Consider the following 11,209-nt stretch of genomic DNA (forward strand, 5'->3'; position numbering starts at 1 on the left):
CAAGAGGGAGAGAGACAGAAACAGGCAGGGGGACAGTCCACACTCGCCTTGGTGGTCTCTCTCTCTCTCTGGAGTGTGTGGGGGGGTCAGAGGTCTGGAAAGCTGAGAACCCCAAGAGACTCACATTGCTTTCTGAACCTGTTTTCCTGGTTAGCCTCTGCCTGTGATGGCTGCTTGCAGGCGGGGCACGGTTCCCCACGTGTCCCTCGAGACACCTCCACCATCAGCGCAATCCTAGAAGACAGGCACGGCTGCTCTCCCCATTGTCCAGACGTGGAAACCGGGGCCCAGACAGGTGAAGTCATAACCTGAAGTGCCACAGCTGTCACCTTCCAGAGGCGAGATTCGAACCTATGTCCATCCAGCAGCCTTGGAAGTGAGGGTGTCCATGCCTAACCTGCTCATTTCCCACAGGACAGAGGACGTGGAGAGCCACAGCTGGCAAAGTGACACACCCATGGCCCTGAGACTGCATTCTCCCTGGCAACCACATTTCTTGCAGTGATTTTGCAGCTCCCTGTAGTTAAGAGGTGGCGTCTAGGCCAGGTATGGTGGCTCACAGCTGTAATCCCAGCACTCTGGGAGGCTCCCGAGTAGCTGAAACTGCAGGCATGCACCACCACACCCAATTTGTTTGCTTTTGTACAGATGCGGTCACACTATATTGCCCAGGCTGGTATTGAACTCCTGGCCTTAAGTGATCCACCCACCTTGGCCTCCCAAACGGTTGGGATTGCAGGCGTGCGCCATCACGCTTGCGCCCGGCCAATTAGTATTCTTACTCATGATTAATGAGCTTCAAACTGGTAAGAATTTGAAATCCTGGAATAGACACAAACACTCCAATTGGTGGCTTTGTGTTTTTAAGACTTTTATCATTAAAAAAAAAGAAGAAATTAGAGAGGGGAGGCGGGGGGACAGGAGGGTGAAGGAATCTCTCCAAAATGTCGGATCCGGGCAACCCTCCTTCCCTGGCTGCCCAGCCACCCCTGTCCCTTCTCTGTCCTGGCGGTGAGGCCCCAGCTGCCACCTTCTGGGGACCAAGGCCCAGGAGTCCAGCGTGGGTCCCAGGCAGAGGTGAAGGCAGAAGTGGGGCTCAGGGCCTGCAGGCCTTGTCGGTGTCCTTGAGAGCCCCTTGGGTGGGCAGTCAGGCCCCCATGTCCCAGCAGGGCCCTGGGGAGGTAGGCGTTGAGTGGAGGGGCCTTTGGAGGTGGGGTCCTGAAGCCAGAGGACCAGGTGGGAACCAGAGCCAGTGTGAGGCTGGTGGTCACAGCGGAGGCTGGATCTGTGGCGAGGGGAGGAGAGGCCAAGTCAGGAGCGGGCAGAGGGCCTGGCCCCACCCCAGCCCGCTGTGCAGCCCTCATCAGCGCCCACGTGAGGGGGACACAGAGTGGCTGGCGGGGAATGATGCAGGAATGTGGGAGGGCCACAGAGAGAAGAGATGCAGTGATGAGAAAGAGGGAGACAGAGAATCAGAGCAGAGGCGAGGGTGGGAGAGAGACCCAGAGACAGAGAGACAGAGAACAACAAGGACAGAGACGGGCAGAGTGGGACAGAGAGACCTGGAGGGGTCAGAGAGGACGACGTGGGGAGAGAGAGAAGCAGTCATACAGAAATGGAGAGATGGAGAGAGAGAGGAGGGTGGGCGCAGTGGCTCACACCTGTAACCACAGCACCTTGGGAGGCAGAGACGGGGATCGCTTGAGCCCAGGGGTTCAAGACCAGCCTGGGGAACAAAGCAAGACCCCCGTCTCTACAAAAACAAAATAAACATTAGCCACGTATGATGGCGCACACTAGTGGTCTTAGCTACTTGGGAGGCTGAGGCCAGAGGACTCCTTAACTGGGGGGGTGGAGGCTACAGTGAGCCATGACTGCACACTGCACTCCAGCCTGGATGACAGGGAGAGATCCTCTCTCTAAAAACAGACAAGGGAGAAGACAGCAGTGGAGAGACAGACAGAAGCAGAGAAAAGAGGCCAGGGGGTAGCCAGGCCATGGGTGAGAAGCCCCTACCATGACGACTGAGCCCAGAGATCCCTGACACTCTCCCAGACCATCCCCACACATGCTTGAGCATGCCAGAGCTGAGTCACCCACTGTCCTACCCGGCCTGGACATGCCTGCCTGTCCCTTCTTCCCAGGCTCGGCCCCCAGCACCCGCCTCCACACCCAGGCCCTGGGCAGGCCTCCGCTCTCATCCCCGGGGCCTTTCTGCTGACCCTGAATTCATTACCCACCTGCCCGGCTGCCTGCCTCAACCCAGCCCATGGAGAACTTCCTCCTTGTGTGCAGGGGGCCGGGGCTGTCTCACAGCCCTGAGATTCCCAAGCTCTCCTGGCCTTGGCACATGCTATTCCCTCTACAGACACTCCTCTCCTGCCTCACTCCTCCCATTCTCCTGGTCTCACCTCTGAAGTCCTCTCCCCCAGGCAGCCTTCCCTGAATCCTCCAGTCTGGGTCAGATGCCCCCTCTTCCAGGAAGCCCTCTCTGAACACCTCCCCCAATCCCAGGTCCAACGCCCGCCCCTGTGACCTCCTCCGCTTCCTGGGCTTCCCCATCCCAGTGCTGCCCATCCTGGGTCATCACCATCTGCAGATGGGTCTGTCCCCTTCACTGGACTTTGTGCCCCAGGAGGGCAGGGCTGGGGCTGTCATGGTCACTGTTGTGTCCCCAACATCACCCAGCACAGGGCTGGGCACAGAGGGGCTCAGGGGATAGATGGACACTAAACTAAGGAGTCAGGACTTTGTCCAGACGGCACTAGGGAGCCACAAATGGTTTAATCCAGAGAGAGTCAAACTCTGATCTGTGCTTTGGAAACGCCAGGCTGCCTCCCCACCCTGGGCCTTTGCACATGCTGTTCTCTCTGCTTTTGTAAGCAGGGTAGACCTGTGCAAGTGACCTCTTCTCTCCAAACCTCAGTTTTCTCATCTGTGAAATGAAAATTAGGCAATAGTCTTTTCCTTTCGGAGTTGTGGTAAAGACTAAATGAGAAGATGCTCTAAAGTGCTGCCATCATACCAGGCCACAGGAGACTCATGGCCTGGGAGAGTCAAATGATGCCCCCCTCCTAACACTATCCCCTACTCTGCCCAGTGGACTCCTATTCATCCTTCAGGGCCCCATTCAGAGGCCACTTCCTCCGGGAAGTCTTCCCTGATACCCCATTCCCTCCTATGGGAAAACTGTTTTATTGTTTGAGCGGTTGCACTGGATTGTCTCTGGGGTTGCCAACTTCCCCACAAGACCAGAATCTTCTCAAGATCCAGACCCTACCTGAGGCATGTCAGGAGGGAATGAAGGCTCAATTTATGTTTGGAGATGTATCATAGATGGATGGGTGTAGGGATGGATGGATTGATGGATGATGGGTGGTGGGTGGTGAGTGGGTGGATATACGAATAATGGGATGTGTGAGTGGACGAGTGAGTGCGTTGATGGGTAGATGGGGGGATGCCTGGGTAGGGGGGTGGGTGAACGCACAGATAAATGGGGAGGTGTGTGGATGGTTGGTCAGTGTGGAGGCAGATGGATGAGTGGGCTGGTGAGAGAATAGATGGATGGGGCGAGTGGGCGAACGTGTGGCCGGATAGTGAATGGGTAGGGAGAGGACTGGATTTGGATGGATGCATTGTGGGTGGACAAGTGATGGATGGACAACGACATGGACAGATGGGTGAGGAGGTAGATAGATGAATACATGGAGAAGAGAAATGGGGTTGGAGGGGTGGAGGGATGGAGGAAACATCTTCCCATCAAGCCTCAGAAAACCCGCAGTGCAGGGACCCAGGCTGAGCCTGCTCTGGGTGTGCCCACTCTTGGAGTCCTGAGGTCTTATGGAGGTTTGGGAGCTGCACAGTCCCCAGCCCTCGGACACTCACGCCTCTATAAATAATGCCAGTCTCCTTCCAAGTTCAAACTCATCCCCACTGGTCCTGGAAGACAAAAAAGGAACGTCAGTGGGTCCTTCAGAGACACCCCAAATGCCTGGAAGTCTCCCCCACCTCTTCCTTCACCAGGCGATCCCTCTACCAGGATAGACTGAGTCATCTTTTAAGAAGGTACTGGCCCTTTTAAGAAAAAATGGAGCCTTGCGAGGTGGTGGGCTTGAAGTCTGGAAGAAGTGAGGTTGTAAGGAAAAGGTAGGAGACCAGGAAATCTGCCTAGGAAGGTGGCACACTGTATTCCGCTTGAATTGAATCTCAGGTGGGGGCGTCTTTGTTTCAGAGGTGGGGCCAGGGGCGGAGGGGCGGGGCTGGTGAAGGGCGGGGCCTAGCTAAGGGGCGGGGCTTACCCGGAGGCCCGACGGCCACATGTGGCTGCGTCTCGGTGTAGCCCCCGATGGGCTGGCCCTCTGGGCTGAAGGCTGCACCCTGCCCTGCGAAGGGGGTTGAGAGGTACAGGCTAAGCCCCAGGAAGCCCGGGGCCCAGCTTGGACGCCCTCCTAAGAACCCCAGGCTCTCCGTCCCTGCCTTCCCCTGTACCTGTGCGGTTGGATTGATCGATCATCGGTTGCACGATGCGTCTCCGGGCGTTAATGAACCTGAGAGGCGGTCAAGGAAACGGAGTTGGGTGAAAAGAGGGAGTGGGAGAGGGGCCGAGACGAACGCAGAGCAGGCCGGGCGGAAAGGACCACGGTGTGGAGGCAGGGCTGGGCGAGCAGGGGCAGAGGCTCCATGGGGCTCGGGGCCTCCGTCAGCACCGCGGACAGCGCCCCGGTTCCCACCCCTGGCTGGCCCACGGACCCTCCTGGGCCACTCACCAGTTGTTGACTTGCAGGATGGTGAGCCCCGTGTCCTGTGCCAGCTGTTTCTTCTGCTCCTCCGACGGGTACGGGTGCTGCGGCCACCAGCAAGAGTCACTCTGCCTGCCTGGCCGGCCGCGGTCTGAACCCCAAAGTCTGACCCGCCGGGGTCCCAGGGATGGGGCGCCCAGGGGAGCTGGCGCGTCTGAGCGTCTCTGCGCTGCCCAGGATGGAGGCCAAGCGAGCCCCAGACTTGGGGCAATTACATGCCTGTGAGCACCCCCCCTCCCCCCCCTTCCAGCTATTAGAGGTTAATTGGCCAGCTCTGATTAGAGAGACCATGCTGGGGGAGGGGACTCCTGTGGCGTGGGGGAGGGGGCTTCACTGGCATGGGGGAGGGAAGCAAAGCCCAGACCCTCCCTTTCTAAATCTGTCAAGAGTCTCTGTGTGGGCCTCTCCCCATAAATTTCTCTTTTTTTTTTTCCTTCAATTCCCCTTCCTTTTTTTTTGAAACAGGGTCTCGCTCTGTCACTCAGGCTGGAATGCAGTGGTATCTTCATGGCTCACTGCAGCCTCAGCCTCCCTGGGTCAATCAATCCTCCGGCCTCAGCCTCCTGAGTAGCTGGGATCACAGGTGTGCACCACCATGCCTGGCTAATTTTTTTTTTTTAAGACAGGGTCTTACTATATTGCCCAGGCTGGTCTCGAACTCCTGGGCTCAAGCGATCCTCCTGCCTTGGCCTCTCAAAGTGCTGGGATTACAGGTGTGAGCCACTGTGTCTGGCTCTCCATTTCTCTCTTTGTGGCTCTCACATTTTCTGTCTCACTCTATGTGTGTCTCTGTATCTCTCTCTCTCTCTCTCTGGGATTCGGTCCCTCCCTGCCTCCAAGTCTCTGTCTGTCTCTGTACCTCTGTGACTCAGCCTCTCCGTCTCTATCTTCCTCTGACTTGGTCCTCCCCAAATCTCTGTGTCCCTCTGTTCCTGGCTCTGTTTTTCTCCTCTGTCCTTGAGGCAGTGTGGTGCAGTAGTTAAGGCCAGACTGCCTGCCTTTGAATCCACTTCTGGCTGTGTGACCTTACGCAAGTCTCCTAACCTCTCTGTTCCTCTGTCTCCTCCTTATCTGCTAAAAGGAGATAACAGTAGCCCCTCCCTCCAAGGGTACGTTGGGTGGATGACTGATGGGTGGGTTAATGGACAGATGGATGGTTCGTGGGACAGACTTAGTCAGTGAAATGTCCCGAGCAGCACCTGCACACAGGTGGCACTCACTGCTGCCGGCTCCTGTCACAATTCTCCACGTCTGTGAGAGTCTCTCGAAAAATTTCCTGCTGCCTCAGTGTCCCATTTCTGGGTGTCTCTGGGTCCCAGTCTCTGTGGCCCACCCTCCTCCATCTCCCCACGCCCACCCTGCACCCGGGCAGCAGGGCTCTCACCGAGAGGTGCTGGAACAACCAGGCTCGCATGATGTTGGTGGCCACCTTGGGGAAGATCCCCCTCTTCTTGTTCCGCCGTCGCTCCTGGTCCAAGTCCTCACCTTCCTCACCAGAACTGGGAGAGGCTACGCCGGTGTCCAGCCCATCTCCTGAGGGAGGGCAGTGAAGAGTGGGGGACCAGAGGGCCCCAGAACTCTCCCCCAGGACAGCACTCCACACCCCAGGCATCTCTGCCCCTCTGGAAGTACTACCTGTGATCTACCTTCAATCCTCTGGTTGACTTCCCTGTTTCCCCTCCACCTCCTAAGATTCTCACCTTGGTCACTGGAGTTGTCCCCACTCTGGGAGGCCAGGCCCCCGCTGGATGGGCCCGGGGTCCCCAAATGTATAGACCTGCTGTCCTCGTGGTCTCGAATCCATGTATTATTCTATAAAACAAGAGTCAGAAGTTAGTGCCAAGGCTTGGGGCATGGGTTCTGGAGCCAGGCCTGCTGGATGGGAAGCCAGTCGCTGCCTCCTTCCGAGCTGTGTGATCTCAGGCAAGTCACGTCCCCTCTCTGAGCCTCTGTTTCCTTCCTTGGAAAATGAAGGACAGGACGGGGTACGGTGGCTCATGCCTGTAATCCCAGCACTTTGGGAGGCCGAGGATCACCTGAGGATCACCTGAAGTCAGGAGATCAAGACCAGCCTGACTAACATGGTGAAACCCTGTCTCCACTAAAAATACAAAAAATTAGCCGGACGTGCTGGCAAGTGCCTATAATCCCAGCTACTCGGGAGGCTGAAACAGGAGAATTGCTTGAACCTGGGAGGCAGAGATTGCAGTGAGCCGAGATGGCACCAAGGCACTCTAGTCTAGCCTGGGCAGCAAAGTGAAACTCCGTCTCAAAAAAAAAGAAGAAACACAAAATGGACAATAATATTCCCGACGGAGTGTGGGCAGTATTCAGGAATGACTTCATTACATAGAAGCTCAAACAAGATGACCTTACACCGTCTAGGGTATCTTATCTAAAATCCCTGGGGCCAGGCCGGGCACGGTGGCTCATGCCTATAATCCCAGCACTTTGGGAGGCTGAGGCAGGCAGATCACGAGGTCAAGAGATCGAGACCATCCTGGCCAACATGGTGAAACCCCGTCTCTACTAAAAATACAAAAATTAGCGGGGGTGGTGGCAGGCACCTGCAGTCCCAGCTAGTTGGGAGGCTGAGGCAGAAGAATTGCTTGAACCCAGGGGGCAGAGGTTGCAGTGAGCCGAGGTCAGGCCACTGTGCTCCAGACTGGCGACAGAGCAAGACCCTGTCTCAAAAAAAAAAAAAAAAAAAAAATCCTTGGGGCCAGAAGTGTCTCACGATTCGGAAAATTCCACATTTTATTTTTATTTTGAGACAGGGTCTCACTCTGTTACCCAGGCTGGGGCATAGTTACGTGATCTAGGCTACTGTTGCCTTGGTTCAAGCGATTCTCGATTCTCGTGCCCCAGTCTCCTGAGCAGTCAAGTAGCTGGGGTTACAGACGCCCACTACCACACCTGGCTAATTTTTGTATTTTTAGTAGAGACGTTTTGCCACGTTGGTCAGGTTGGTCTTGAACTCCTGGGCTCAAGCAATCTACCCGCCTCTGCCTCCCAAAGTGCTGGGGTAACAGGCGTGAGCCACCGCACCCGACCCATTTCACATTTTTAGGCAGTAAATCTGCGCATACATCATGCAGTTTGCAACCATCGCAGGCGCAGGCAGGGTCTGGGGCACAACCTCATCATCAAACTCATTAACATTTCTACAGCAACACGGATGAATATTTAACTAAGTGGCATATATAAAGACTTTAACTAGCCCCTCATTAGTTCAGGTCAGCTTTTGCTGCCAAATGAGTTTGCACTAAATTTATGGGATAAAATCCAAGATTTTCAGTTTCAGAGATTTTGAGGTCTCAGATTTGTAGCTAAGGGGGTCTGGGGCTGTATTATCTTTTTCTTTTCTTTTTTTGAGACGGAGTCTTGCCCTGTCACCCAGGCTGGAGTGCAATGGAACGATCTTGGCTCATGGCAACCTCCACCTTCTTGGTTCAAGCGATTCTCCTGCCTCAGACTCCTGAGTAGCTGCGATTACAGGTGTGTGCCACCACGCCTGGCTAATTTTTTGTATCTTTAGTAGAGATGGGGTTTCACCATGTTGGCCAGGCTGGTCTCAAACTCCTGACCTCGTGATCTGCCTGCCTTGGCCTCTCAAAGTGCTGGGATTACAGGTGTGAGCCACTGCTCCCGGCCATCACCAGGTGCTACATTTTTCTGTTTGTGACTGTAGTTTGAGGGTTCGGGTGTCTCATCTGCACACTGCTATGATTCCTGTGCAAGTGGGTACCAGCCTCTGGGACTTGGCCAGGCACAGTGGCTCATGCCCACCACTCTGGGAGGCTAAGGAGGGCAGATCACTTGAGGTCAGGAGTTCAACACCAGCCTGGCCAACATGGTGAAACCCTGTTTCTACTAAAAATACAAAAATTAGCCAGTGTGGTAGCAGGTGCCTGTAGTCCTAGATAGGAGACTGAGGCAGAAGAATTGCTTGAACATAGGATGCAGAGGTTGCAGTGAGCTGAGATCACACCACTGCACTCCAGTCTAGGTGACAAAGTGAGGCTCCATCTCAAAAAAAAAAGACCGAGGCTCCAGGACTATGGGTGTGTCCGGCTGTGGGGTGGTCGTCACGTGTGTGTATCCAAGGCTGTGTGGGGTGGGTGTGTGTGCATGTGCTGTGAGGATGTCACTGCCGGGTGTGCCGGCAGCAGGACTGCATGGGTGTGGCTCTCGTGTGACTTTTTACGCAGCCTCAGCGAGCTGGGATCCACATGGCTCTCCCGTGTGTGTTTGCTGTCTGGTGTCCTAAGTGGGTAAAACTAGTGAGGCTCCGACTGACACGGCGCCACCTCATTGAGTTGCTGGGTTTGATTCTGTGCGGCCGCATCTGAGCCTATGAGTCTACTTCCAAGTCTGCATGGATGGGTGGTGTGTGTGCCATCTCGGCTGCAGCCCGCCTGTTACGTGGCCAGGGTCACGTGTGTGCAAGAGGGCACCGTGGCCAGTCTGGGCCGAAGCGTGCCTGTATCTGAGTTCGCCGGGCAGTGCCTGGGGCTGTCTGGCTCTGTCTCCATCTGTGTGGCTGTTGTGTGGCTGGAGTGGGTGTGCGTATGCGGTGGACACACAGGTGCTCGAGAGCGGGGTGCGGAATGCGGCCGTGTTCCATGCTGCTGCTGTCCAGCTGGGATGTGTGTGTGAGTTCACGGTAAATGCTGCGTCCGGCTGTGAGCGGAAATGGCTGTTGCTGAGCTGGTGTGCCCATGTGTGGACCTGTGTGGATGTAGCAGAGTCTGTGGGTGGTGCCTGCAGCCACTGGTGTGTGTGTGTGTGTGTGTGTGTGTGTGTGTGTGTTTCCCCACCTGCGTGGCTGTGTGCATATGTGTGCGTGTGTGTGTGTGTCCCCATCTGCGTGGCTGTGTGCATATGTGTGCCCCATGATCAGGCCGACTGTGGCCCCATCTGCAGCTGTGTGGTGCGTGTGCGCCCTTCTGTGGTGTCCAGGCATGGCGGTGGCTGCAGGATGCTGCATGGCACCCCCCCGGGGCCCACCTGGTCTGGGAGGCTGGGGCACGAGGCGGGGTAGTCCTCGAAGTCCTCCCTGCAGCCGCCGTCCCGATCCTCGATGACCAGGTCGATGGGCATCTTTCCCTTGAGGCAGGTGATGTAGCGGTGACAGAAGTTGTCGCACAGGTCGTGGACCTGGGGGGGCACCGGGGTACTGGGGGGGGCCACCCGGGGGTGCAGGGCTGGGGTGCACAGGACTGGGGGCGGCATTCTGCTTCAACTCCAGTGGGGAGAGAGCTGGAAGGTGGGGGGTGGAGGTGACAAGAGGGGGTGGGATGGGGGGTCAAGCAAGGGGGTGGGTGTGGGGGGGGTGAGACGCACTCACCTTCTCCAGCTCCAGCAGGTGGAACCGCAGTACTTGGATGGCCTGGATCATCTGAAAACAGGGATGGGAGGTGAGGGGAGACGGAGGGAGTCGGGGGTGGGAGCAGGGAGGAAGGAGGAGGAGGAAGAGAGGAGAGACAGAGAAATAGAAAGAGTGAGATAAAATGACCCAGACAGGAGACAACAAGGTCAGCAGGCGCAGTGGGGAGAGAGAACAGAGACGGGGCGGAGCGAAGGACAGAGCCAGAGCGGCGTGGCCGGAGGGAAAGACAGAGACATTAGAGAGCGACAGGCTAGGAGAGACAGGCAGGAGGCGAACAAGGGCCCATCACAAGGGCAAGAACGAAGGTGAGCCCAGCGGCCCCTCAGCACCACCGCCTCCGCCTGCTGGCCCCCAGCTCCAGGCCCACCCACCACCTGCAAGCCACATTTCCCAGAGCCCTTTGCCAAAGCGTTTGGCCAATAGGAAGCCCTGGCAAGAGCTTGGGGAGCAAAGGACGGGAGAAGCCAGGCTGTTTCCCCCTCCTTTCTTGTCTTCTTCTTCTTTTTATTATTATTATTATTTTTAGAAACGGAGTCTCAGTCTTGTCACCCAGGCTGGGAGTGCAGTGGCACAATCTCAGCTCACTGCAACCTCCACCTCCGAAGTTCAAGCGATTCTCCTGCCTCAGCCTCCCAAGTAGCTGAGATTACAGGCACCTGCCACCATGCCTGGCTAATTTTTGTATTTTTAGTAGAGACAGGGTTTCACTATGTTGGCCAGGCTGGTCTCGAACTCCTAACCTCGTGATCCGCCCACCTTGGCCTCCCAAAGTGCTGGGATTATAGGCATGAGCCACTGCGCCCCGCCTCTTCTCTCTCCTTTCTCCCTCCTTCCTTCCTTTTCTTTTTCTTTCTTTCTTTCTCTGGAGCTGATGAAGGCTCACTGCAGCCTCGACCTCTTGGGGCTGAAGCGATCCTTCTGCCTCAGCCTCCCAAGTGCCTGGGACCATAGGTGCGTGCCACCACACCCCGCTAATTAAATGTTTTCGCAGAGATGGGGTCTCACTACATTGCCCAGG

At 56.2% G+C, this 11,209-nt stretch overlaps 1 protein-coding gene across 2 annotated transcripts in view; it reads right to left on the reverse strand.

Moving 5' to 3' along the window:
• Window positions 1-850: 850 nt before the first annotated feature.
• The window catches only part of MEIS3 (Meis homeobox 3), a 12,243-nt gene continuing 1,884 nt past the window's right edge, over window positions 851-11,209 (reverse strand). Inside the window, exons 4-12 of one of the 2 annotated variants that reach the window (XM_017500422.2) lie at window positions 10,150-10,200; window positions 9,810-9,908; window positions 6,500-6,611; window positions 6,184-6,332; window positions 4,767-4,843; window positions 4,489-4,547; window positions 4,299-4,382; window positions 3,886-3,939; window positions 851-1,285 (exon numbers count right to left, since the gene is read on the reverse strand). In XM_017500422.2, the coding sequence (XP_017355911.1) occupies window positions 3,890-3,939; window positions 4,299-4,382; window positions 4,489-4,547; window positions 4,767-4,843; window positions 6,184-6,332; window positions 6,500-6,611; window positions 9,810-9,908; window positions 10,150-10,200 (681 nt within the window). In that variant the 3' untranslated portion in view covers window positions 851-1,285; window positions 3,886-3,889. Of the gene's footprint in view, window positions 1,286-3,885; window positions 3,940-4,298; window positions 4,383-4,488; window positions 4,548-4,766; window positions 4,844-6,183; window positions 6,333-6,499; window positions 6,612-9,809; window positions 9,960-10,149; window positions 10,201-11,209 lie in introns of both variants that reach the window. The other variant, XM_017500420.2, reaches the window with a different exon arrangement.

Source organism: Cebus imitator, unplaced genomic scaffold, assembly GCF_001604975.1.
Source record: "Cebus imitator isolate Cc_AM_T3 unplaced genomic scaffold, Cebus_imitator-1.0 Scaffold266, whole genome shotgun sequence".
Lineage (NCBI taxonomy): Eukaryota > Metazoa > Chordata > Mammalia > Primates > Cebidae > Cebus > Cebus imitator.